This window comes from Juglans regia, chromosome 3 (assembly GCF_001411555.2).
Source record: "Juglans regia cultivar Chandler chromosome 3, Walnut 2.0, whole genome shotgun sequence".
Lineage (NCBI taxonomy): Eukaryota > Viridiplantae > Streptophyta > Magnoliopsida > Fagales > Juglandaceae > Juglans > Juglans regia.
This window is the reverse complement of record NC_049903.1, coordinates 34656019-34683850: the sequence shown is the minus strand read 5'-3', so window position 1 is coordinate 34683850 and position 27832 is coordinate 34656019. Positions and strand designations below refer to the sequence as shown.

General features: G+C 36.0%; 3 protein-coding genes across 5 annotated transcripts; 2 read left to right on the top strand and 1 right to left on the bottom strand.

Moving 5' to 3' along the window:
• The first annotated feature begins 769 nt into the window (after positions 1–769).
• Positions 770–6557, top strand: LOC108987745 (protein PIN-LIKES 6). The gene is made up of 11 exons (XM_018960779.2): positions 770–1073; positions 1371–1799; positions 1906–1985; positions 2085–2209; positions 2482–2603; positions 2766–2954; positions 3569–3643; positions 4114–4214; positions 5335–5387; positions 5607–5795; positions 6123–6557. The coding sequence occupies exons 2-11, from the start codon at positions 1608–1610 to the stop codon at positions 6242–6244; spliced, it is 1248 nt and encodes a 415-aa protein (XP_018816324.1). The 5' UTR covers positions 770–1073; positions 1371–1607; the 3' UTR covers positions 6245–6557.
• A 1260-nt stretch (positions 6558–7817) lies between these two features.
• Positions 7818–11292, bottom strand: LOC108987626 (E3 ubiquitin-protein ligase Praja-1). 2 transcript variants are annotated; one of them, XM_018960594.2, is made up of 2 exons: positions 10934–11292; positions 7818–9917 (listed from the first exon to the last, which is right to left on the bottom strand). In XM_018960594.2, exon 2 carries the CDS (start codon positions 9909–9911, stop codon positions 8205–8207), a length of 1707 nt encoding a protein of 568 aa, XP_018816139.2. In that variant the 5' UTR covers positions 9912–9917; positions 10934–11292; the 3' UTR covers positions 7818–8204. The 2 variants fall into 2 exon arrangements, with proteins under 2 accessions (XP_018816139.2, XP_018816214.2); XM_018960669.2 differs by lacking the exon at positions 10934–11292 and adding an exon at positions 10336–10642.
• Positions 11293–22862: 11570 nt separating this feature from the next.
• On the top strand, positions 22863–27010 carry LOC108987537. Of its 2 annotated transcripts, none has more exons than XM_018960501.2 (6): positions 22863–23313; positions 23892–24071; positions 24269–24388; positions 25142–25333; positions 25850–26014; positions 26222–27010. In XM_018960501.2, exons 1-6 carry the CDS (start codon positions 23110–23112, stop codon positions 26618–26620), a joined length of 1260 nt encoding a protein of 419 aa, XP_018816046.1. In that variant the 5' UTR covers positions 22863–23109; the 3' UTR covers positions 26621–27010. The 2 variants fall into 2 exon arrangements, with proteins under 2 accessions (XP_018816046.1, XP_035543936.1); XM_035688043.1 differs by lacking the exon at positions 22863–23313 and adding an exon at positions 23659–23801.
• Positions 27011–27832: the final 822 nt, after the last annotated feature.

Below are 27832 nucleotides of genomic sequence, written 5' to 3'. Positions count from 1 at the left end.
AGTAGAGGGGAGGGGAATTATTTATTGCCATACCTTGCAACATTCCACATCTGACATCTATGATTCTAGAGGAATCTGTCGTCTTCCATTTACATACATACATGATGTAGTTTCGTATATTATAAAACAAACATTTATCATCAATAAAAATAAAAAAAAATCAAGAAATTAAAGATGGTTTATTGGTAGCCTTATATTATATATAAGGGGGTGGGGGATTTCGAATCTATCTTTTTTAATTGGAGAATCGGATTATATGCCATTAGGTTATCAGGCTCTTGACGTTTATTGGTAGTTTTTAATTCTAGACAAATATGTTTTAAAATTTTTTTAAAAAAATTAATAATAACAGATATTAATTTGTAGATATTTGATGCATTAATTATAATAAATGTTGATATAGATCTAACCACATCATAATCATCATCAATTGATATATCGGAATATAAATAATTTTGACACATAAATGGATATGGTTAAAGATTTTTTTAGAAATTCCAATAACAAATGTAATTGGTTCTGAATTGTTTGTTTGTACTTTGTAGTATTGTTTTTATCCAAATTCTTGTTGGATGGAGGGAAAGGGAAACTCCAGAGGAAGGTCGAAAAAGGGAAGAGATAGCACGCGAGGAAATTTCCGTTGGTACGGAAGAGCAGTCCCAGTGGCAACAATTGGATAAATTCGACATTATGGTGAAAACCAAGGGGCATCTTTGACAACTTACAACCCCTCACCAATATTAATACGCTTCTTATATTTTTCTTTTCTAAAAATCAATTTTACCCGACAATTCACTACTTTGATCGGAAGGTAGCATAGATAGCTAAGCAACCGGCCCCATGAGTGACAATCCAAGCAAAACTCAAATATCTCTCTCCATATTATATATATAGAGAGAGACAGAGACGGAGATAGAGAGAGAGCAAGCGAGGGGATTCGACGAGAGGCAACTTTCTTTTGTTTTCTTTCCTTGCCTTCTTTTTGTTTGCTTGGTTATTATATATATAGATCTGATTCCATTTTTCCAGAGCTACTCGGATTCCCATGCTCCTCCTCTCCAAATACAATACATGTACATCTTCTACCTTCTATTTTTTTTTTTTTTATAATTATGTTCTACCTTCTATTTTTATAAAAATAAAATTAAAAAAAAATTAATCGCTCCAGGGGTTTATTTCAAATTCTCGTACGCGCAGTATATAATTCGAAATCTCGAATATTAGGATTGTTCGCGCAATTGTGTTTAGTTTGTATTATTTCCAGCTGCATCAATCCTTTAAAATTCTCTTTTTGTTCGTTAATTTACTTACGCTCTCTCTTTATTGAATATGGGTTGATAATCTTCTGTTCGTTTGATGGAAACTTGCAGAGTAAAATTCAGAAGACATTGTTGCCGATAGGAACCCTCCTTTTTTCCATCTGAAAAAAAAAAAAAAAAAAAAACCGAAAAGCCAGGCCTTTTTCGCTTTGAATGTTGAAGCTTTTTTCGATATTGATATTGGGGCTCGGAGTAATTAATATTTTAATTTAGTGGATAATTGGGTCTAGTGAATGTGCTGCGGAGGAGCGTCGGTTATATTTGAAGTTGGGAGACGAAGCCGAAGGCATGCAGAGATTGCTATCGGCGGTGGCAATGGTGGATCAGGCGGCGGCAGCGGGAGGAGAGTCGTTGTTGGGGACCATCAAAATCGCGGTATTGCCTATAGCGAAGGTCTTCACAATGTGCTTCCTGGGATTTCTTATGGCTTCCAAGTATGTCAACATTTTGCCCGCTAATGGAAGGAAACTTCTAAATGGGGTATGTATGCCATTGATTACTTGTGTCCTTCCCCACATGAGCAACTCTGCAATTTACCACTTTCCCTTCTTCGTAAATAATTGAAATTTTGTGTTGGTTCTGACAGTTGGTCTTTTCGCTTTTACTTCCGTGCTTGATATTTTCTCAACTCGGTCAAGCTATTACCGTAGAGAAAATGCTTGAGTGGTAATAATTATATATCTCTGTTCCTTATATTTCTATCTGTCTTCAGCTTATTAAGCATAACATTTGTTGTTAATCAACTACAATTGTATCCTTTTGTAGGTGGTTTATTCCTATGAATGTTGTTCTGGGTAGCATATCAGGCTCATTAATAGGTTTCGTTGTCGCATCGCTTGTCCGCCCACCGTACCCTTTCTTCAAGTTTTCAGTCATACAAATCGGAATTGGTAAGCCACTTCATCTGGAAATAAATTCAACTAGAAGACCTATCAAAAAATAAATATATTCAACTAGAAGAATCACATTTTGTGTCGCTCTGCTGTTATTCAAATTTCATTTCATACTTTTGAACTTGACATTCAAATTTAGCTCTCAGAAGATGGGATTAATGGTGTATTGATGGATTTTTATATCTATATAAACCACTCTGGCTACTTTGTCTTTGTGCTTTACGAATATTGGCTTATCTTGAATTTGTATGCATGCACATTGAATACAGGGAATATTGGGAATGTACCACTTGTCTTGATTGCGGCTCTATGCAGAGATAAATCCAACCCTTTTGGCGACTCAGAAAAATGTAGCACAGATGGGACTGCCTATATTTCATTTGGACAGTGGGTAGGTTTCTATTATTTCTACTTGGCCATTGGACTTTTTGATATTGTTATTCTAATCGCAAATATTTTTTTATTAGTGAGCTACAATTTTAAATATACAAGTTTGTTTCTTATCTTCAGTTTTCAATGAGTATCGCCATCATCTTATGAAAAATGTATGCAGGTTGGTGCCATCATCTTGTACACATATGTGTTTAACATGTTAGCACCTCCTTCCGAAGGTACCTTTGACATCGACGATGGAAGTCTTCCCATGAAGAGCCCTCCGAAAGATGGCTCACCTGAGCAAGTTCCACTGCTTACACAGGAGGAGGCTGCATCAACAAATTCAAATGCTTTGCCGAAAGGAAAGGTGAGACAAATTTAAATGTTGAGAACTGTGTAGCCACTTGCTAGTCAAACAGAAATTCTTTTGCATAAGGTGAAATTATGGCTCTTGAAAAGAGTCTCCTTAGTATCTAAAGTGGCTCCTTTCATGTATCTATGGCAGCAGATAACCTTGGCTTATAACCCATTTTCCTGTTGATGTGAAACTATATAACATCATATACATGTTGATGATTTGCCCAATATGAAGACAATGACTTTTTGAAATTCATATATTTACTTTAAGTTAAAAGTTTAATTAATGACTACTTATAAAAAAAAGTTTAATTATAGACTGCATATTATACCTACACGAGGTAGGAGGTGGAGTGCCATACTTAAACAATCTCGGATTCTAATAGTTGTATGGCAGATGTAATAATATCTTCACAGTACCAGAGTAGAAAGTCACTATTTTTTTTGAAAGTAAAAGATATTATAAAACTTGAAAGTCCCAATTTTGAGAGGTACAAAATGTGATAATCATGTATACACCATCCATTTACCGCTGTAACAAGCAAAGAGACCAAAAGATCTTCCAATGGACTAAATATCTTTCTTTGGTAGACTGATTGTTGCATTTTATGATTATTGATGCAGATTAAAGATTTATTTGTGTTTCTATATGAGAAGTTGAAGCTCAAGCAAATACTTCAGCCCCCTATCATTGCTTCTGTAAGTTTCTACTTATCGAGCTTAGTCTGGTTAATTTCATGTTATTGTAAGTTGACAGAGATTTTGTATATATGAGTTATATATAACCAATTGTTAACATGAGTACTTTTTATTTGATTTTGAAAAATCTCAATCACTAAAATCTTAGCTTTTGTTTGAATCCAAGATCAAACTCATCCAAAATGGTGAATTGGCAAAGCTTCTGAGTTATGCAAGAGCTTAGTGGCAAGGGTTGAGATGATTTTCTAAATTTTAGCTGTAAAATCTTTATATTTTGAAAGCTCTTGTATGATCCTGGTCTCGAGCTAAGTTACCTGATTTTGAAATGGCAAGCCATTTATTTGTAGCAAACACCTGATGTGTGGTACTTCCTAGTTGAGTATGTTTGTGCATTTCTCTCCCGTTTCTTTCTTTAGGGTGAAAAGAACTCTGACACACTCCATCTAATTGGTATTCACAATTTGATGTAGATGCTAGCTATGGTACTTGGGGCAGTACCATTTTTTAAGCGATTGATCTTCACAGCTGATGCTCCCTTTTTCTTCTTCACTGATAGCTGCATTATTCTTGGGTATGCTCAATTGAATCTGATACGAAGTATATGCTTACTATTCCTGGTTGTTTAAGTAAGTTGATTTGTGCTGGATTTTTGTTTTGAGATACTTGTAAGCACTGCACATTACTGTCCTGATAGTGTTTGTAGGTATAGGTTACTTCTAGACAGATGATATTTTCAAAAATGTATAAAAAAAAAAAAATACAGGAATCTCAACAATGCAAGTAGTGGTTGGTATATTCCGTTCAAAACTGCCCTGACCCAATTTCTCCATCTCATTCACTGCACTTTTTTTCTTTTCTTCTTCTTCTTCTGCTCTGCACTAACCAAGTAGTGGTTAGTACTTAGGTGCATGTAAATTTCTTAAAAGTTTAAATAGTGGTGATAATGTAGAATGGGTATGGAACGTATGTTTAATATAAGATTTTCAACTGCATCGAAACATGTTATTCGAGGAAGTCTTTGGGATGTAGCTTATATTTTTGTATATCTCAGATTAAATACTGTGTTTTTTCTTCTGGATGGTTGCCCAATCTTGTTCTTCTATGTATAGTTATTCAGGATTTTTACTTATTTTCCTTTTTCTGCTTAGGTGTATATACTGTATACTCCGTGTGTCTGGGATTGCTTTCTTTTTGTTATCAATAATGTTTAACTTAAATAAGAAATAGTCCATTTTAACTTTGGAAGTGTTTTAATGGTTATTTTGGAATTGAAATTATGAAATATTGATAACCTTTGATTCAAAATTCAGAAGTTTTAAAGCTAGAAGAACACTCTTAAAGAAAAGGTTATCAACATTGAAATTTACATACTCTAATTTCTGGTATACAAAATAGCCAAAATTTTGCAGTGCCACCTAACGAGTACTTTGTAAATTGAAATCTTAAACCTTACCAAATTAAAAGGATATGGTCATCTATGTGTTCATATATTTTATTCTATTATATTTTTTTGTTTGAGAAAAGCATCTTTAGCATGTGTTATAGACGGACGTGCTCTGTTATATTGAATGCATGAGAGCACTAAGAAAGATACATTTGTTTTGAATGATAGGATGTTAGCAGCAACAAAATAGTTGTTTTTCAATCTCTTAGACTTTTATTTTATTAACGAAAATTCTTGTGATTATCAGGGAGGCCATGATTCCATGCATTCTGTTAGCATTGGGAGGCAACCTTGTTGATGGTGAGTACAAAATATAGATCATGTTTCCTCCAATTTCTACCTGTGACTCATTCTGCATTTTGAAGAATGGATATACTGCTACTTGGCCTTAAAACAGTTCTGTCTAAAAATATCAGTCTGTTGGCCTTTCAAAAAGAGAAGGAATGCATGAGTGCATGCATATTCATGTGTCTATCCTACTTGTCAAGGTTGAACTGAGTGTACATGTGCTACTTGCAGGACCTGGAAGCTCAAAACTTGGTCTAAGGACAACTGCTGCTATTATTTTTGCGCGGCTAGTTTTGGTACCTCCTGTGGGACTTGGAATTGTCATGTTGGCTGATAAGCTTGGTTTCCTCCCGGCCGGTGATAAGATGTTCCGGTTTGTCCTACTTCTTCAGCATTCAATGCCAACGTCTGTCCTTGCTGGTAACACCTGATTCTCATTTCTAGACACATCCCTGAACAAATTTGGAGGAAAAACCTATGGATGCAGATCTTTAATTGAGATCACTCTACTACCATTCAATATTTTATCATAAGGGTACATTTGGGTACTGAGGTGATCTCAGACGATATGTGAATAGTGGTCAAAAAGTAATGATAAAATAATGAATAGTAGTATAAAGTAGGTGAAAAGTAAGGATAAAATTTTGGATAGTAGTATTACCCAAACACAACCTTAATGTTTCATCTTTGAGCAGCAAGATGAAAATGAAAAACTTGTTGTCTTAACAACCTATTCCTTCTCTGTAGGTGCTGTCGCCAATTTAAGAGGTTGTGGAAGGGAAGCAGCTGCTGTCCTATTCTGGGTTCATATATTTGCTGTCATCTCAATGGCTGGATGGATTGTTCTCTATCTTAACATACTCTTCTAAAACTGCAGCAAGCTGTTGCCATGCCAAATCTTCCATTGTGTTTAGGCTATATATATATATATATCCACATAACCAATGTCAATGCTAAGATGGCTAGTAGCAAACTTTTCTTTTTCCTTTTTAATTAGTTATGGAAGACAGTTGATTATTTCCCCCCTTCTCATGGTGATATTTAGGAGCACCATTGTGTATAAGAGCTATTATGAAGACACTTCATTTTTTTCCCCCAGTCCGTTCAGGTAATTTGCCATATATGTTCATTAGCTCCTTGTTCTCGAAATAAACAAAAACAAAACGGCAGTCTTGACATAAATAAGGAGCCGATTATATTCATTTGGACTCTTTAACTTGAGAAGGAATGTCATTTTGCACCCATGAGGTTTTATTTTTGGTTTTTTTCTTTTAAGGTTTAGTGACTTTAACGTGCTCAAATTAAGAAGGTTTCGATTGGTTTTTTGGGCATTCTTTTCAAGCTACTCAACGGATGCTAATTTTAAAGATGTACGGCTGAAAAAGAGTAGTGTTAGAGAGCAGTCATTGTAGTTGTGCATACATTGTACATACTACGTGATTGGTTCTCATTCTTTGGTTCTTTTTTCTTCTTTTTTTTTTTTCGCAAAATGCCGACTCCATCATCTCTCTCGTCAACTCTCTCTCTCATCAATATCTCTCATCATCGTCTCTTTCTCCTCGACTCTCTCTCTCATATCAGTCTCTCGTCATCACTCTCTCTCATCGTCTCTCTCATCTCGACTCTCTCTCATCAAATCTCTCTCTCATTGGCTCGCTTGCTCTATCTCATCTCGTCTCTCTCTCTCATCCGATATCTCTCTCATCCTCTCTCTCTCCTTGACTCTCTCTCGCCTGCTCTCTCTCACCGTTTCTCTCTCTCATCACATCTCTCTCAGTCCACTAATTTTGAGTTTACGATATTTGAGATGTGTAGTTTGGATGATAACACAGTGTGTGCAAAATGGCTGCCACCAAACAGTAGCTGCTCTCCATATTATTTCTTGAAAAAAACTGAAGATGCAACCTTAAAACTATGTTTAGTTGTTGGGGTGAGTTAAACTCATCATTGATGATATCTATTATTTTTTCAACTTCTTATAAAAAAATTAAATTATTTCAATTTATTTCATACATTCAAACATATATATCAATCTATTTATATTCAAACATATTTCAATAAGACTAACAAAATATTATTATTCACATATCAACTCAAATCAAGATAATCACCTCAGTATCCATACGCAGCGGTATCTGAAGTGTAACCGCTTGGATAACAAGTTAATGGCGCTTGGGAATGAGCAATTTAAATCCCCAAGCCTCAACTCTCCCAATTTCCCACAAAAAAAAAAAACCGTTTGTAAGGGATAATTAACCTGGAAAGAAATCACTTACAGGTTCCCTTGCCATGACTAAAAAGTGAAACCACAGCTTAGTTGAGAACGTAATGCAAGAAGTGATGGTCAGCACCTTCAAACAGTACTTAGTTTGCACAAGCTTGAAGCGTTCAAGTCACCCAAATCAGTTGTTAAATTGATAGAATCAAGCGGGGTATGGAAAGTGAGGAAAACAAGATACTAATGGTGGGTGCGTTATTATGCTTATACAACTCAAATCAACTTCACATCCCAATCGTTTGGTACTAGGCGGTGTAGGGGAAACATGAAGCTGTACAGGGTACACCATAAAAAGACGAAACTGTTCACCTCACCTTTGTTACCAGAGAGCAGTATGAGGGAACAGCCAAACAGTACTAAAGTACTACATCAAGAACTCTTATACCAAGGTAAATTTCTACGACAAATCCGAATCCAGTCGTTGAGAAGTTAATGCACAGCAGCCTGAATATGTATCTTAAGGTCAAAAGCACAAACGGCAACGTCAGGAAAAACCATCAAAAGAATGCATCAACAGACTGATATTTTTTTAGTAGACATCCAAGAGCTTCCTAGAAAAGTGACCACCATCTCCTGCTTCTATTCTCCCTTTGGCTAGGTGAGGAGGCAGAAATGTGAATTTGACGATGGCCCTGTTCTCGGGAGCTGCACTGGCTTGGTGGTATTCTTCCCTGCATTAAAGGATTGCCTAACCACCATACAAGCACAATGCCCACGAGACCGACAATTGGAGCAGCTGCAAGAAAATACCATCTCCCTCTACCACCCTCTCTGCCAGAGATATCAGTAGCAGGATCCACATCCAGCAGCTCTCTCTCCTCCGAGCTGCCTGGATAAAATTCAAGCCCTCCTCCATCAGCTTCAGCTCTATCAAAGACATCAGAGGAGCTATCCTCACTTACATTTTCCTGCTGGATTTCATGGATTTCCACTCTACCACTACTGTTCTGCTTCCCCTCCTCATAATCCTTGTCATCAGTAGGAAGCTCATACCGACAAAGGGGGCACGAATTTCTTGTGCTCAGCCATGGCAGGATACAGGAAGGGTGATAAAGGTGAAAGCAAGGAAGCTGATTTGCTTTGGTGCCACTGGTTAACACTTCCTTGCATATTGCACATGCTAAGCCTTCATGCTTCTCATGCTGTTCATCAATTACTACACAAGGCAAACTATTTACTAAAGACAATGCTGCAGGAGGTGCTCCCCGTCTCAAGCTGTCAGTCTCAGCAAGACGCACCAGCAGTTCTTCAAAGCCACTTGCATCAAGATAATCCCCAGAATTCCTCACATAAGGCAATAACTCCGCTTCCTCCAAGTTACCAAAGATAGTATGAACATAACCTTCCCTAAGCCTCCAACTGACTGCATCCTCAGAAGTCAAAAAATTTTGAAGTCGACCTCTTGCTTCTGCAGATTCAACTGTGTCTTCCTCAGCATCAGCTTCTTCCCACACACCATCTTCTTCTTCTTCTTCTTCTTCTTCTCCTTCATCCTCCTCCTCCTCCTCCTCCTCCAAGTCCCATTGGTTGAGGCCTGCATGCATTGGATCAATATCAGTATCACTATCAAAAATGCTACCCTCATCTGGTTGAACAAACATCTCTGGGTCCAGGAAACTCTCTGGGTCCAGGAAACTATGTCCTCCAACAGAAGCATCTGAGTCCCCTCCATAGGCACTAAAAGAAATTGCATCACTTTCACCATGCAAAGCTCCATACTGACCAAAACTGAAATTTGACTCACTCTCTCCATAAAGAGAATCCAGATGATCAACGCCATCACTTTCAGTATCAGAGGGTACCCATCTTACACTTCTAGATCTACTTGGGGTAGAACGTGAACTTGAGTGCTGCAATAACCTAGTCATAGCATCACCCTCTAGAGATCGATCCTCATTCCCAGAGATACTCGATTGGTTTTGCCTTGCTAGATTAATCATATGCGAGAATTCTTGTGAGAAAAGATTTTCAACAGACTCAGAACTGCTGTACCTGGTTCTTCTTCCTCTAGGCAACCTACGCAGATATGAGTTTCGCCTGGGGGTGCCATGATCTTCAAGAAATAAGAACTTACAGTCCCCACATACACCAACAGTTTCAAGATCACCACTTGCATCATTTTCAGGAGAAAGGATTCTTTGGCACAAAGTACATGCTGCTGGTTGGACAGAATTGTCAACAAGCAAACCACTGTTCATGCGGCCTTGGGCAATGGCTTGAGACAACTGTTCTGAGATTCTTGGTGAGTCTGCATCCATTTGAAACTGGACCAAAGACCAAAAATTTAGAAAAAAAAATGATAAGTTATCAAAGTACAATTGGGGACAAGTAAGGCTGAGGAATGGCAGGCAACTTAAATATAACTCTATGCAGATGCAAACGACTAGTGAATATCCTTGGCAATACCCAGCACCTAATCTTTGGAGTTTTAGATTTTCTGTACCTTGTCCCCTTTTCATTTATCTATATGAATGCAGCTAGTTAAGTGATAAAGCTATATCTATGCAGCTACTATGTATACAGCAGCATCAGAAATCCTTCTTCATGGATATTCCTTGAATGAACCAAGGAGGAAAAGGAATAGATTCTACATTGGAAGTTAAGTATTTAGTGTTCAAGTCACAAAAAAGGTTGTCCGCCATAAGTCCAGAAATAATCAGCTTCCCAGTTACACGCGTCTACCTTCTATTTCAAACCCTTTCATGGGAAAATTCCGTACTGCTATGAAATGGGCAGGATCTTGCTCGCAAAGGCATGCCAAGTAGAAGAAGGAAAGAAGCAGACCATGACAACCTTTATCTACAAGTTCTTCCTTAACCAAACCGTCGTGATAAATAAGTAAGAAACCCGGTTTTCCGTGCTTCCTCTGCTAATTTGTCCACTCCATTTTACTTGCATTTGCCTTTATGGCTCCGACTTGCAATTGGTACAGAAGACCCAAATCTCGACAGAAACGATAACAGCTAGCTTCTTCCAACGTTCTCTCCGTCCAAATAATTGGAAAACCCCATGAATGAGAGCAAATTCACAAAATTTCACACCAATTAATACGCAAAAAAGAAAACGTGAAATGCCCGATTTCCATATTAGATGTACAGTACAAAATGGGTGTATCTGAAGCTGAAAGACGTAACAGACATCAAAATTGAGCAACAAATATGAGCATAAGAAAACAGAAGCAAGACGCAGATTAGCAGAACAAGTAATCAGAGCTACACACACACACACACACATATATAAAGTGCATCCAAAAAAGCATGGTATGGGAGTCAATGATTACCTGGATCACGATTATATAGGAATGGTTTGGATCCGATCTGTGAGAATTACCAGATGTTGGTCCTCTGAATTGGAGGCAAAAGGGTATCAAGTATGGGTCTTCAGTTCCAGGACCAAGCTCAAAAAAAAAAAACAAAAACAAAGGTACAGAGAAAATCAAGAAAATATATCAGGCAGCAAGGATTTAGGGCTAATGAATACTGTTTTGAACCAGGGAGAGAGAGAGAGACTTTCCAAAAGACCTCAAAGGGAAAGACCACTTCAACTCACTCCAACAATCAGCTACTCTCTCTCTCTCCCTCTCACGGACTTTTCTACCACCTGAAGAAACCCTCATGCTTTGTTACTGTTTTCTTCTTTACCTGTGGCCCTTTTTTTTTTCCCATCTAAAAAAGCGAAATAGCTTTTAGGATCAAATACTAAATTAATTCTTTTAAATTAAATTACACAGTATTTTCTTTAATTAAAGTTGTAATCCCTGTAATTTTAAGAAGGGCTGTGTTGCACATCAGCTGGAAGCCGCAGCACACCGCCTAATTTTTTTTTTTTTTTTCACTCAATGCACTAGGTGTGCGCCGGCTTCTATAAACAGTAGGCTTACATTTATATTTTCTCTTTTAAAAACGAGTAACACTTAAACCAAATCATCTCATTTTTTTATATAATTATTAAAAAATAATAAATTTTCACATAAAATATAATAAATAATTTTTAATTTTTTCAAATCTTAAAATAAAACAATATTAAATATTTTAATAATATTTTATTCAACTTTTAACTTTTATCTTATTAGTATAACAAAACGAAACCTAAATTAGGTCAAAAATATATTTTTTTAGGAAAATGGACGGTACTCCTAATTTTATTAATAACTCTCTCTTGTGTTGGAAGAATACATTTTACAAGTAGTGTAAGAGTTTTGGGGTTACATAAATCTCAAAACGAAAGCTGTTGTAAATTCATGCATTCTAAGCAAAAACTACTACTTACATTAACTATTCCAAAGTATCTATTATAATAACCGAAATAAAGCAAAGATTTAAAAGTATTATTTCCATCTAAAATTTGGTTTACCAAATTTATCAATAACAAAAAAATCCATACAAATGCCTAGATAATTGTAAAATAGAGAAAAAAGACAAAATAATACCTGAAGTTTCAAGATTAACTAATCCATCTACCACAACATTACCTTCTCTTGCAGATATGCTACATCAAAACTTATAAACTTATTAAAGTCAACTATATCCTCTCAAATATTCACATAAATACAAGGGGTATTTTCTTATTTCGGTACCAATCAACCACAAGCAATGCATCGGACTCAACAATAACATCATAAAAATCAAGGTAGTAACATCATAAATCTTTGTAAAGACATTTGAACCAATCATCAAATGAATGGAGAAGCCATATATATAACTGCTCATAATGATCTCGAATAATACCATCACAGCCAGCAAGTCCAGGGTTATCCTTTGAGGCTCCATCGATATTAAGTTTCATTCAACCGGTAGGGGGATTCAGCCAGAGAATTAAACTAAACTTTTTTTGGTCTAGTCATCAGCAATGGAATTCTCAAGAAATTTAAAATAGAAACATCACCCAACAGTGGTATGCCCCTTGATGGTTTAATCATCATATTTAATTTTTGCAAACACTTTAAAATTTTCCAAATAATGCAAGAAGAATGTTTGATTCTACCTTCATATTTGGCTGAGTTTCTTGCTAGCCAAAACTCTCAAAGTATTAAATAGGGAATTAGCTAAACAATTATATAAATTTGATTTATGCCAAGAAAAACCGACCACCAAGTTAACAATTTATCTCTCCACCCTAAAATTGAAAGATCTAAGGAGCCAAAAATCTGTGAGAAGTGATGTCATACATATATAGCAAGAGAACAATCATTAAAAACATGTAAATCGAACACTACAGCCTCACAACACAACTACACTTAGAAGCCAAGCTTATGCCATACTTGTTAACATTAAAGTCCAAAGCTACACCATTATTCCACAATTTCCATACAAAACAAAAATTTTCAGCAGAAGATTCTTTGTAAATTTACCATCATTTGTATGCTTCTAATATCTATCATTATCACCACTTCTTAGCTTTATTTGAAAACTAAGACCATGATGCATCAATACAGAATTTTGAAGAATTTCAAGCTTATCTCTTCGCCAACCATCTACAGAATATAAATTATTTAATCTCAGATTTGATGAGGGAAACCCAAGGATGCAAGGGACCCATTACCCATCCAGTTATCATCCCAAAATTTGATATTACCACTTCTAATATTCCATTAACTTTCAGATTGTATGAAGGGCAAATCCACATATTGATCTCCAAATATGTGAATGCTATGGTCTTGCTGAAATTGATTCTAAAGGTACAACATTAGTAAAATATTTTTGCCTCATACAAACTACCCAACAGTGGTTGAACTTACCAGATTCCAAGCAAGCTTGCATTGTAAAACTTTTACATCATCATATAAACTCTTTATGCCCAGTCCATGCTCTTCAACATTTGTACATATCTTTTTCCAAGAGATCCATTTTTGTTTTTGGAATGCCCTTGACTTTCACCCCAAAAGAAAATGCAAAAAGCTTGTTAGATTAAATCCAACATCTTTATCATTAAAAGCACTACATCAACATCAATTATCATTCGAAACATGTCTTTCAACAATCTATGTATGTACCACTTGCTTATAAATCTTAAAATAGTATTGAAAAATACTTAAATACTTGTGAAATTGTAAAAGTTCAAAATAAAAATAAACATAAACATAAAATTTTAAAAAGAAAAAATAATGCCATAAAATTTAAAGAGTTTTGTTACTCATTATTCTACACACCACACTTTGTTTTTAATTTTTTTTATTTACTTTTTGTTTTATTCTAGCTAAACTAATTGAGTTATTCTACTCATCATTCTTACACCACATACTTGCTAAAGAAAAAAATAAAAAGATAAAAAATTATGTATAATTTGTGGTGTAGAGATGATGAGTATAATTTTTTAAATTTAAAAGAAAGAGCATTAAACTTTAAATACAATTTTAGATGACGAAAGGGACAACCACCTTGTGTCTCCCGAAGGCCTAGGCCCTTGATGGCCTTGAGACATGGGCCTCTATGGAATGGTCAAATTCGGCCACCAACAGTAACTTGGTGGGGAAGACTTTTTTCTTCTTCTGTCTTCACCTTTTGCAAAAAAGTACTTATTTTTATTTTTTTTAAATAAATATATTTATTTTAGAATCTCAATATATTTTAAATTTTAAGAAATCGAGTTTTCTACATAGCAGTCTCACATACTATTACATGTATTCCATTGAGTTAAATAGACCTAATTTACGGATGTACCATACTTTAAGTTATCATAGCACAAGTGATTAATCCTTAAAAAATTGCACTCTCAATTGGGGCAAAGCACATATTGCCCCTATTTGTTGTTTTTAGTCAATGCAACAAAAGTTCATAAATCAATAGATCTAAGTTATCTAAGCTATCACAAGTATTAAGCGAATATATATATATATATATATATATAAGTGAAAACGAAATGAAAACTTTTAAAGAACTCTTAAAATAAAAAACTCAAAACCACTTTGGGCAATGGGTTCTCAATCACCACCTTTAGATGCACTAAGAAGTAAATGATAAGGGAAATACTTACTTGCATGCCAATTCAAGTGGATTCTCTTGACACGTGACGCTCGTGATAGCGATTATTTTCACTCTGCTAGGGTTTGAAGTTTCTTGCACGCAACATGGCTATTGCTGGGGTTCTTCAAGGACCCTTGGCGCCGCTAGGAAAATAAAGGTCATTCACAGAGCTAGTAGCGCAAACACCTGAGCCCCTTCCCGAGGTGGAAATCCCAATGCGACCATTGAAATACTTTGAAGGTGTTCCGTATGTTGCCTTCACAAAGGAAGAGGTGGATCGATCTGCTTTCCCTTTTCATTTTTCTCTACTTTTGAAATTCTTGAGACAGAGGCTATCTTTAGACAAGATTCGAGCCTTCATACAGAGCCAATGGGGATTGGAGTCCAAACCTGTGATCTCAGCAATGCTCAAATCGAGATTCGTCTTTATCAGGTTTTACATTGAATTTGATTTTCTTAAAGCTTTTTCAAGGGAATCTTGTGAGGTTGAAGAGGTCATGTACCGTGTGTTCCAATGGTGCCTTGAGTTTGATGAAGCTCATGAATCACCCATGCTTCCTGTATAGATTGTGTTGCCTGGATTGCCACCAAACTTTTACCAAGAGTCATTCTTGCATAACATCACTCTGCCGATTGGGTAGTTCATCCAAAGAGATAACAGTACAAGATGTGCAACGCGCATAGATGGCGCTCGAGTTTGTATAAGTGTGGACGTGTCTAAGCCACCGCTGGAGTCCTTTTGGGTTGGTATGCCCAATCATCCGTCGAGTAGGCTTCAGGAAGTCATATATGAAACCTTGCCAGCCTTCTATAATCGATGTTGCACCGAGGGTCATAATAGAACCACTTGCAAATGGAAGGTTACAAAAGAAGGAAAGGCTGCAAGGAAATGGAGGCAAAGCTCAGAAAGTTTGGATGCATAAGGATGTACAAAATGATGGTAAGCAGGTTGATGATGGTGCACTGGTTGAGAAGGAAGGTGCGAATTCGAAGGTTGATGTGCTTGAGAAGGATGTTGTGAGATCTGCTGTTGTTGTGAAGGATATGGTCACTGTTGTAGGAAATACAGTGCTTGTTCAATCAGAGATGGTGGTGGCTGATAACAGTCTGTTTGGTTCAGAGAAAATAAATCAAGCTGATGGGCCTTTGGTGAATGAAGTGAGTGCAGGGTTTAGGCCTTTAGTGTCAGTTTCGAGATATGACTTTAAGTCCATGTTGTTAGCCAAAAAGGGAAATGTGGGTTTTAGTGGTGGGCTAGCATCACTTGTGTTGGTGGGAGCACAAAATGTAATTAGGTCTAGATGCATGGTTGAGGAAATGGGTTTGATGGGGCCTGGCCTGAAATCTCACGTGGAACTGGTGGAAATTGATCATATTAATTCAGGGGCTTATGATGTTGATGATGAAAACAATCTGAGTCTAAATGCTGATGAAGCTCAATCCAAAAATGAAGCTGAGAGAGACAAGTTAAAAGCAGATATGCAAAAGGACTATATCACAGATTCGGAAATTCCAAGAGTTGTAACTAGTCCATTTCCAAAAAGGAGCTCCATTAGGGTGGTAATTCACCATTCAAAACTTAATCTATGATTAGTCCCATCCTTTTTTGGAATATTTGAGAAGTGAGAACTTCTCAATTGCAGTTGAGAAAAATTATTAAAAAAATATAGGCCTAATATTTTAGCATTGACTAAGCCATTTTTGTTGGAAGATAAAATTCTAAATCTTTTGAGCAGATTTAGTTGTGATTCTTTTATTACTAATGAAGCGATGGAAGGCAAAATCTAGCTGTTGTGGAAATCGGATGTTTCTGCTCACTGGTCGGCTGGGTCAAATCAATTTGCGACTGTGAAGGTGCAGGAGAATGGGCATGTTTTTATTTTGACCATTGTGTATGCAAAGTGCAACCAGATAGAGAGACGACCCATTTGGGCAGACTTGGAATCTACTGGAAATAGAAATCTTCCCGGCTTCTTTGTGGAGACTTCAACATTATTAAAGATGATTCGGAAAGAAGAGGTGGACATCCCTACCCATTCACTGCAATGGAGGAGTTTAACCTATGTATTCAAGCTTCTGAAATGATGGATATGTACTCCAAAGGCCCAAGGATGACATGGAGTAATGGTCAATGCGGACTGGCTCGGAGCTGGGCAAGGGTAGATAGATGTTTTATTGATTCTAAGTTTCTTAACTGCTTTCCTAATGTTTTTTACCAGGTTCTGGCTCGCACCACTTCGGATCATTCTCTTTTGACAATCCAAATGGGTGAGGACCATTTCAGGTATGGACCCAGCCCATTTTGGTTTCAGTTTATGTGGAATGATCATGTGGATTTTCTTAGTATTGTGGAAAGGGTGTGGAATCAAGAGGGGATTGGTTATGGGCTCGAAAATTTTTCCGTTAAATTAAAAAAATGTCAAGGTGGCTTTAAGGGAGTAGAATAAGTGTGTGTTTGGTAGGACTCAGGTCCTTATTAATGATTTAGAGCAGCATATTGATAGACTGGAAAATAGTCTTCAAGCTTGCTTTAATCACGATGATGAGAAGGACTTGTCGGTGTCTAAATTGGAATTATCGATTTGGATGGGTAGAAAGGATACTATTTTGTCTCATATGGCTAAGAAAAGTTAGCTTAAAGATGGGGATCAAAATTCAAAATTTTTTCATGCTATTCTCACTGCTAAGAAGCAGAAAAGAGTTAATGATATGTGCTTGACTGATGATACTGTTTTAAATACCCCTTGGATATTCATAATGCTTATGTGGACTATTTTCAACATTTTTTGGGCCAAAGTACCACTTGTAATTTGCCAAATTTAAGTAATTTGATTTCTCCTATGATTAATAGTGATGAAAATTTGTTGATTTGTAGAGCTTCTTCCCTTGAAGATATAAATGATGCTCTTTTTAATATCCCTATTGATAGTAGTCCTAGCCCGGATGGTTTGGGTCGGGTTTTTTCAGAGTCTGTTGGGATATTGTTAATAAGGATTTACTGGCAGCAATTCTCGAGTTTTTCCTAAGTCGTTCTATCTCCAGATTTTATACTGTCTCTTTTATTGTTCTGATCCCTAAAGTCAACAAGCCCTTTGCTTTTGATAAATTCAGGTCTATTAGTCTTTACTCGGTGATTTACAAGATTTATGCTAAGATTATTGTGAATCGCTTGACTAATTTGCTCTCTAAGATTATCTCTTAGGAGCAAGGGTCGTTCATTCCTGGTCGTAGTATCTTTGAGAATATTAGCTTAACCCAAGAGATGGTTCATTCTATTCATAAAAATTCGAATGGTGGTAATGTTGTAGTCAAGCTTGATATGTCTAAGGCTTATGATATGGTTAACTAGGACTTTCTTATTCATGTCATGGCTTCCTTTGGTTTCTCTTTGCAAGTTTGTGAGCTGATTAGAATGTGTATTTCTACGCCTTGGTACTCTATCATGATGAATGACACTCCCTTGGGCTTCTTTAAAGGTGAATGTGGCTTGCGCCAAGGTGATCCTCTTTTGCCCTACCTGTTCATTATTATGCAAGAGGTGTTTTCCCGTCCTCTAAAAAATTCATTCGATAATGGTAAAATTGGGCAGTTTTCTCAAGATAGAGGTACTCCTCTTATTTCTCATCTCATGTATACTGATGATATAGTTATTTTTTACTAATGGGAATAAGAGATCTATGAGAGGTTTGATGCAGGTTTTGACTACCTATGAAATTTGAACGAGTCAAGTCCTTAACAAGGATAAAAGTGCTATCTACTTTTCAAAAGAAATTCCAGTTTTCAAGAAAAAATTCCTTACTCAATATTACTGGCCTTACTGAAGGTTGTTTCCCTTTTAAATATTTGGGTGTGCCTATTGTGGTTGGGAGACTTAAGGCCTTTAACTTTTGTGAGCTACTCATAAAATTTAAAAAGAAAATAGTGGGATGGAAAATGAAAATGCTTTCTATTGGTGGTAGAACTATTTTGCTGAGGCACGTGTAGTCCAGTATGGCCACTCATCTATGATAGAGCTCACTGTGCTTAATAAGATCTTGAGTTCTTTCTTTTGGGATGAGCTGATGGAAAAAGGTAAGAGAAAATTGGTGGCTTGGAAACATATATGTCACCCCACTGATGAAGAGGGGTTGGGGATTCGGGATTTTGGAGACATTCACAAGCTTTGCATTTAAAGCTTGCTTGGCGTCTCATCAAGGGTCACTCCTTATGGGCAAATTTCTTTAGAGATAAGTATGTTAGGGGTAATCACTTATCCCTTTGGGTGGCTAATAAAGGTACTCAGGTTTGGAAGTCTATTACTCGTAGTATTCCAGATGTTTTGAATAGTTCTAAATGGATTGTGAGAGAGGGTGAAATTTCTTTCTAGTTTGATAATTGGGAGGAGGGGGGCCCTCTGCATGGTCATTATCTTGTGATTGAGAACCCTTTACTTAACATTAAAGAGTGTCACATTGAAAATGGGTGGGATATTCCTCTTTTGGATTGCCTAGTGGGTCATCATAAAGCTTCTGATCTGGTTAATTTCTTGGCTACTCACAAGGGAGGGTAGGATGTGTTAGTTTGGTTGAAGGATTCTCATGGTAAGTTTACTACGAAAAGTGCTTGGGATTGCACTCGGATTTGAGCACCGCTTTTACCTTGGGCTCAGTGGATTTGGTATAATAAACTACCTAAGAAAATTTCTATTATGATGTGAAAGGCCTTCAATAATTGTTTGAGTGTTGATGATAAAATTAAAATGGTTGGTATTCACATTGTCTCTAAATGTAATTGTTGTGCCACATGTCACAATGAAGACCTTAATCATGTTCTTCGTACTGGTGACTTTGCTTGTCAAATTTGGCATTTGGCTACGACTGAGTTAGGGGTGCATATGGGTATTTTTCGCACTTGGTAGGAGCAAAGAAATTTTTGGTTTCGTTGTGTCTTCTCAATTACAGACTGTTTTTTGTCTCCTCTCGTCGATAGTTTCTTGGAAGCTTTGGCAGAGGCATTACAAAGCTTGGTTTGATGAAAAGGTTGACACGATTGAGTCTGCTTGGCATGCTATAAAATTATGGTTTTGCCAGATTATGTAAATGATCATGAAAGTGTTGAGGTTACCTAATCAGGATGTGGCTATTTTAAATCGGTTGGAGATCCCGGTTTTACTCCCCAAATCTAAGAAAGTTCATGTGGTGAGATGGCATAAGCCTCAACAAGGCTAGGTTAAACTTAATACGGATGGGAGTAGTTTTGGTAATCCTAGGTCATCAGGAGCAGGGGGTGTTATTCGGGATGCCAATGGTAATTTGTGTGCGACTTATTCTGTCTTCTTGGGTCAGGGCTCTAATAACTTTGCTGAAATTAGGAGTTTATTGGAAGGGGTTTGAAGGTGCTATCAGCTTGTCTTTCACAGGGTAGAAATTGAGACTGACTCCCAAATTCTTGTGGATTGGATCACTATGGGTGACTGTAATATTTGGTATTAAGAGGATTTCTGGGATGAGCTACTTGTTTATCTTAAGTCTATGGAGTATTGCGTGAAACATATTTTTCGAGAAGGAAATGTGGTGGCTGATTCTCTTGATAAGAGTGGAGTTAAGGGTTTAGATATGGATTGGTCTGGTGATAGTTGCATGTTGCCTACCTGCTTAAGAGGTCTTCTTCGCATAGATAAAATTGGTCTTCCTTATTTGCGGATCTCTTAGTGTCGTTCCTGGTAAGTTGTTCATACTTTATTTTTTTTATATATTCTCACTTGCATGTGTCTTTTTTGCAGGTTCTTATATTTGCTTAGGGTTGGTTCTCTTTGTCTTTGTTATGTTTTACCCTGTTCATACCTTAATTTTTGTGCTGTGTTTGGTTGTTTTAGTATATTGATGCCTGGTTTTTGGGTTTTATACTTATTTGTATCTCCCAGATGTCTGGATGTAACCACTATTTTTCTCCGCCATAAGTAAGGACTATCAATAAAATTGAGATACCATCTTCTTCTTAAAAAAAAAAAATACTATAACCACAAAGATATTACACAAAAACAATCCCACAAATTCAAATTCTAGCACTTTCCCTTGATCGAGATTCTAACGTGAAATCTAGAAAATTTAATGATTAGCCTTTTTAACCTTGTAAAAATTAAATGATTACCGTGACTAAGTTAATATGACAACATCTAACAACCTTTATATTCTTGTAATTTTTGCTCCAATTTTGACATAGACTTTACCCAACATATTTACAACCGATCTACATTTTGTCATAAGAATGTGTCAAACACATTATTTTCACATTAGTGTACACAGAATAAAGGTAGTGATTATTCTCAAACTCTCTTGTGGCTAAAATGGTGACCATTTGTTGTTTGCTTGCTTTCATTGTTGCCAACTATTGGTGTTTACATCAATTGGATGTAAACAATATTTTTATACATGATGAACGGAATGAAGAGGTTTATATGTCATTACTTCTAGGTATGATTGTCAACTTGTTTGCAAGCTTCACTTAAGCCTCACGACAATGGTTATCAAATTTTTCTCACACTTTAGTTTCTAATGTATTTACTCAGACATATTTTCCTCTCTAGTCGACAAGAAGGATCTACATTCGTTATCCTTTTGGTTTATGTTGATGGCATCAACGTATCTCCTGCCATCACTATTTTAGCATAATATAATCTTAATGATTATTTCAAACTCAAAGACCTTGAATCTCTCTTTTACGTTTGGATAGTGAGAAGTGTTGAGAAGTGTTGAGAATGTTTGTGAATAGTAGTAAAAAAGTAATGAAAAAGTAATAATAAAATATTGAATAGTATTAAAAAATAGGTGAAAATTAATGAATAGTAGAAAAATAGGTAAAAAGTAATCTTAAAGTAAAGAATAGTAGTGAGAAAATCTCACTTGCCAAACATACCTGAAGTTTGGAATGTCTTGAAGCTCCAAGGGTATATCTATATATCAAATGCAAAAATGCTCTTGAGCTTCTATACTCACACTAGACCCAACCAATATCACTTTTATTGTTAATGTACTTGGTCAATTCTTGACTATCCAAGAAAACCTCATTTAGATGCTACTATTAAATATTTTAACATGAATATTAATATTTGAATCTTCAATTTTTTATGATCCACGATATTAAATAATAATAGTTAAAAGATATACATTTCTCCATTCTACTTTGTTGGAGAATTTGAACTAATTATGAGAAAACGATCATCCTAACAATTTCACATTCAAGTGTCTCTCGATGGTTAAAGGCACAATTATGTTATAGGTGAAAACTTTTAACTCTTCAGTATTATAAATAGACTTTTGACTATCATAAAATCTATAAATATTCATATGCCACCATGACTCATTAATTATCATTTAAGATGAGTGATCATTTATTTGTTCCAATATATCATTTTGATAATCAACTTGATGAACCACTCTTTACGAAATATCCATCCTTTTTAAGTTTTAGCTGTAATAAATACTCTTGGGTCACATTGTGAGAATCAACAGCCAGACACTGCTCATACTGACATAGCTCTTCAGCTGTAAGGATCACGTAGCACCTGAGTCCAGTCCTTTTAGGTACACAGCAGACATGGATCCAGTCTCAACAACTCTTTTTTTCTTTTAATTTTTTATTTAATGAAATATTTAATTCTTTTGATGGGCAATCATTTCAGAAGATTTGACCTGTTTCCATTCAGTGCCCATATTATTCATTCATTTATATATTTGGATGTTGGAAAGAAATGAAAAAATGCCACCACCTGACGTTTGTGTTTTGAAAGAACATCCTTAAATTTATTTTATGTATTTGAGATTTAAATGATAAAATATTATAAACCGAAGCAAAATGTTTGGACTGATTCAAAATGGAACAACTAAATGATAGGAAACGAGTAATGAGATTTATAGTTATGGATAATCTTTTTAAATAAAATGAGTAAATACGATTCACATATTTAATATTAAATTTCATTTTTAAAAAAATAATTAAACGATATTTAAACATTTTACGAATACATATAACATTACTCATAACAGATTATAGACATTAACAGCTTCAAATCTACATTTCACATATATATATATATATAATAAATTTCAATCTTATAACCCAAAAGAAAAAAAAGGTCGTTTGTAATTAATTTGAGAGGGAAGTGTGGGGACAGCCACAGCCAAACCCAACAATATTTTACGTTGTCACCCAACAAGTAAAGGCCACCCCGCCTTAATTAGAATATTACATTCATAGATTAACCGGCATTCTCTCTCTCTCTCCAAATTGCTTTTGATTAAAGAACGGAAGAGTTTGTTAAACAAAGACGTGGGAAAGGAACACGTTCTAAGTCCAAAAGGGATCCACCGGACTGACCGGAGAATCTTCCTCCTTCTTTCTTTCTCTTTTCTTGTCATCGCGGCGGTGGCGGTGACGGTGGCGTTTATGTTTTATATGGGTGCTGGTTTTGGAAGAGAGAGACAAATACTCCATACCAAGGAAAAGGAAAAGCAAAATGGCTTACCGGAGAAGGCACGGCATTTCGAGAGCATCCACCTTCAAGGAAGAGTTTCATCACCCGCCTGACGACGATCATAATTTACCCGATTCATCCTCCTCTTCTCTTGCCGCTCAGGCTATTCGAGCCTCCGCTGCTCATCGAGAATCCTCTCTCTCCTCCGCCTACGCAGACTCTGTTCATCACCCCTATCCTTCCAAGGTCTACTTCTCTCTCTCTCTTTTATGATCTCACTTTTGTGATCTTTTTTTACCCTCTTCTCTTTTAAGGTAACGCAAAACTATTAAATGTCTCCGAGGTTTTTTCAACAAGCAGATCCTGTTTGTTTGTTCAATGTGGAATGGCATCTAGTCTTTTTGTTCTTCATCTTTTCCGATATTGGAACCGCTATGATCTTTTCTTATTGGATTTTCTTGCTTCCATTTTCAACACAGGGCGTGTTTTTAACTTCTTTGTCAAAGATTGTTAGTTCTGCTGATGTTTTCCAGTTTTGATCAGAAGTGTAAAAGTTGATCGCTTTCTTCTGTTTCTTTGCTTTAGGAAAATACTTTACCACATGCTACACAAATCCTCAACAATAAGAACAAATCATTGATAATTTGTGAGAATTGGATTACTTGTGCGCCCCCCCCAGAATGTTGATGGCGTTGAAAACTTTCTACTTTTTCCCCCCTATGACGCCTGAGCATGTAAATTTCACACCATTAGTGAAGATATACAAATTTTTGTTGCTTAGATTTTTCTGTGGATGTGATGCGATGTCATGTCTGAAAATACAGAGCTTTCCTGCCTTTCCTGCCTATGGGGATGCATCAACAAAAAGTGAGTCCAAATCTGGATTTTGGGGTGTTCTGGCTCGAAAAGCTAAAGCAATTCTGGAGGATGATGCCATGTCCCAGCAAGATAATGTGCCTGACCGAATGAGAGCGCCGGGCTTTAATACCTCAACAGGTGGCCAGGTAGCATTCAAAGTTAACATTTTTTTCTTGCATGCCGTGAACACCAGCTAGGAAAGATATGATCACTAGTTTTGAAGCTGGAATCCGTTGTTTCTAACTAATCCAGTTTCTACTTACATTTTGGCCATTTCATTCCACTTGCTGAGTTCCATTGTCTGATTTTATATATAAGCTGTCCTTTCTGATATCAATTCCAGCAATCATATCCAGCACCTGAGAACTTCAGAAAAATGGACAATCCTAAATTACGGAAGGGTTTGGATGCAATCACATCTTCCCTTAATCACATTGGTGACACTTTTGAAAAGGCGTTTGAGGTAAAATTTGTTAAATCATTTCATGTTAATGGTTTGTTTTCTTCAATTATGTTATTTTGCTTACCTTGTCATGCCAAATCAATTCTTGGCAAGTTTGACGCTCTGTATTCATCTCTAAATCTTATTCTCATGTTTTCATTTTACATGATTAAAATCTTTTTTTTTTTATAGCTTACATGATTAAAATCTATATCACATCTTGTCTTCACGCCCTTTAAATTACATATATGATGGTTTAGTTATTGCTCCCTTTTCCAGCTGAATATTTTCTAACTGGTTGTATTAATTAGGTGTAATTAAAAATTGAGCAATTCTACTCTTCATCTTAGATTTGTTTCATCTCCAGTTATACCAATTGATTTCTCACATTTTAAGTGGGCTCATAAGTCAACCAGTTAAATGAAAAACTAATTAAAATATGTCACATAAACTGGTGTGACTGGGATTATAAAATTCAATATGAAGAATATTATTTCTCTTAAAAATTACCACCCTGTATTTAGTGTAATTTCTATGAATAGAAACTTTCATTAAGCTAAAATGAAATCCTCATTTTTGTCCCAATCTCACATGATTACTTGGACCTTGATGTGGTTTAGAGCATCGTAGAAGAGGTAGCTATGCTCCTAGTTTTGGGTGGCGGGGGGGTGTGTGGGGGAGAGAGAGAGAGAGGAACCTCAAGTATTCTTCGTATTTCATATCTTCTCAAGTACTGAAATGTAAATTTATTGCTTCAATTTCTTGTTCCTCCAGGAAGGTCGCATGATAGTGGAAAATAAGACAGCAGACATCATCCAAGAAACCCGAAAACTGCAAATTAAGCGGAGAGGAGACAATTCTGAGGCACCAAACCAGGCTCCTGAAGTGAAAAGTCCATGGCTGATGCAAACAACACAACTGCAAATCCAAACCAAACATGAAACTCAACTCAAGGCATCTCGCGACGTAAGGTGGCAACTATGTAATTGTGCATGACTGTTTCAAGTTTTGGACATAGAGAACATTCTAATTCATTAGATTCAATAAGAGTTATATTTCATGTCAACATACTCGGCAGGGGAGGAATACCTGGGTTTATTGATCACTCTGAGATCCAAACAGTGTTAAGCCCCCAAACCTTGCATCCTACTTTTTTACAAAGTGAAAGAAGTTTACAGCAAATGAATTTAAATTTATAAAACCAGCATTTATGGAATGCTTGTTTTATGGAATGCTTATGTGACTCATGCCAACATAAGAGAACACTCAGTTGATTTTAAGTTCAGGATTTGAGATATTGCAACTCTCAATTACTTTATTAACTATGCATGTCGGATTAGCCAATCCAAAGGTTGGTGATGGAGTATGCAGCTCATTCGGACTGTTGAATTTGAGTTTTATCAGTTATGTATTTGCACATTTCAGTTTTTATGAACCTATTTTAGCTTTGAAATGCATAATTGGCCTTTGTGCGGGTTACAGGTTGCGATGGCAACAGCTGCCAAAGCAAAACTACTTCTTCGGGAGCTAAAAACAATTAAAGCAGATTTTGCTTTTGCAAAGGAACGATGTTCTCAACTTGAAGAAGAAAATAAACTACTTCGAGAGAATCGCGAGAAGGGAGACAACCGTGCGGATGATGACTTGGTAATTTTACTTCTTATTTTGCTTTTGGAGCGACAAGAATAATTAAGGCATATGCATCTGTTTCATTTGTTTATTCGGATGTTTAGAGTTCAGCTTGATCGTGAGTATTCTTATATTAGGTTGTTACATTATTTAGGCTAAGAAGCATGAAGAATGAATCTCAGGTCCACCATCAACTGTTCCTAATGAACATATTTCTGATCTCAGATCCGCCTTCAATTGGAGACACTTTTGGCTGAGAAGGCGCGATTGGCGCATGAGAATTCAATATATGCCCGTGAGAACCGCTTCCTAAGGGAAATTGTTGAATACCACCAACTCACCATGCAGGATGTTGTCTATATAGATGAAGGCATTGAAGAAGTTACAGAAGTTTACCCAGGAGTCTCCAAAATGCTCTCCATTTCCCCACCCTCACCTACATCCCCACCTTCACCTTCTGAGGTTCCCCCATCTGTAAGCCCACCAGTAATGAAGGAAAGCTTTCCCGTGCCCATGCCGCCGCAGGAAAATAAGGATGTTCTAGGAAGTAAGGTACCACAGAGTCTGAGTACCTCAGTTTCGGAGGAAGATGATACAAAAAGACCCTCTGAATCTTCTTCCTGAATAGAGTTTGCTTTTATTCATCAAAGATTTAATATTTTGTTCTTTTTTTTCTTTTTTCTTCCATTTTTCATTTATGGGAGAAAGAGGAGCAATGAGGGGAGTTACGTACTTCCTGCAGTTGGTATTAATTGGTGTTTTTGTTTTTCTGATGGAGAGTGGATTGGTGTCTAGTGTTTTCTGTAACTCAGTACAGGTTAAGGTATTTTCCATGTCATTCTCGTACTCCAAGCCAGCAATAGCAAGCGCAAATAAAGTCTGCCGTCATTTCAGAGCAAGAAGCAGAACTTCTTTGGGATGATTTGTTATGTTGTTTTGTTCTTTATCAAATTTCATGACAGAAATGGTGTAGCAACTCTTGCGTCTGTTAATCATATTTGGGATTTGCTGTTCTCTTCAGTCCACCTCAGTACGTTTTCCAGCCCAAGATTAAATTGCCGTGCTTCAATGTAAAGATTTGGATTTACGAATTTTATTTGTTTATTTTAAAACGCAAATGAAGTGGCTATCAACTTAGCTTATAAGAGCATTCATTGATTTTATTATACGTAATTCTTTAGGCTGATAACTAATTGTAAGTCATTGTGATCATGGATCATTGAAAGACAGATAAAATATTATATTCTACACTTTTATTTCATTGTATTGATGTAGCTCAAACTCTTTGATGTTTGGATTTGGTTTCATCACATCTCATCTTATTTTATCTCATCATTATAACTTTATCAAATTTTCACACAAAATATAATGAACATTTCAATTTTTTTAAATCTCAAAATAATAATAATATTAAAAAATAATATTCTAATAATATTTTATTCAACTCATTTAAAATCATCTCATCTTATCTCATTATCCAAATTAGCTTTTACACTTTCTTGGGAGAAAAAAAAAAATCAACAATTAATGGGTAATGTCACATCAACTGGTAGTAGGATGTGAGTAAAAGAAAAATACTATTTGTACTTGTAATTTTTCGTACATAATCATGTGTGCTGTTGTGTCAACTATTAAAATAGTGAAGATTTTAAAATTCAAAATTCAAAATTCGAATTATAAAGAAAAAAGGAAGATATCTATAACAACTCGATCCTAAGATTAGGCCATAAGATAAGTTTTATGTATTTTTCTTATAACTAAAAATATTTTATTATTGTTATTATTATCATCGGATTTTAATTTTTAGTTTGAATTTAAATCTTATTTCTTTCTATC

Bases quoted from the DNA above. Each gene is read 5' to 3' on its own strand.
- LOC108987745 (XM_018960779.2), top strand. From the start codon at position 1,608: ATGCAGAGATTGCTATCGGCGGTGGCAATGGTGGATCAGGCGGCGGCA. The intron at 1,986-2,084 runs GTAATAATTATA...ATCCTTTTGTAG, and splicing joins GTAGAGAAAATGCTTGAGTG to GTGGTTTATTCCTATGAATG. The intron at 5,796-6,122 runs GTAACACCTGAT...CCTTCTCTGTAG, and splicing joins GCCAACGTCTGTCCTTGCTG to GTGCTGTCGCCAATTTAAGA.
- LOC108987537 (XM_018960501.2), top strand. From the start codon at position 23,110: ATGGCTTACCGGAGAAGGCACGGCATTTCGAGAGCATCCACCTTCAAG. The intron at 25,334-25,849 runs GTAAGGTGGCAA...TGCGGGTTACAG, and splicing joins AACTCAAGGCATCTCGCGAC to GTTGCGATGGCAACAGCTGC. The intron at 26,015-26,221 runs GTAATTTTACTT...TTCTGATCTCAG, and splicing joins ACCGTGCGGATGATGACTTG to ATCCGCCTTCAATTGGAGAC.
- LOC108987626 (XM_018960594.2), bottom strand. From the start codon at position 9,911: ATGGATGCAGACTCACCAAGAATCTCAGAACAGTTGTCTCAAGCCATT.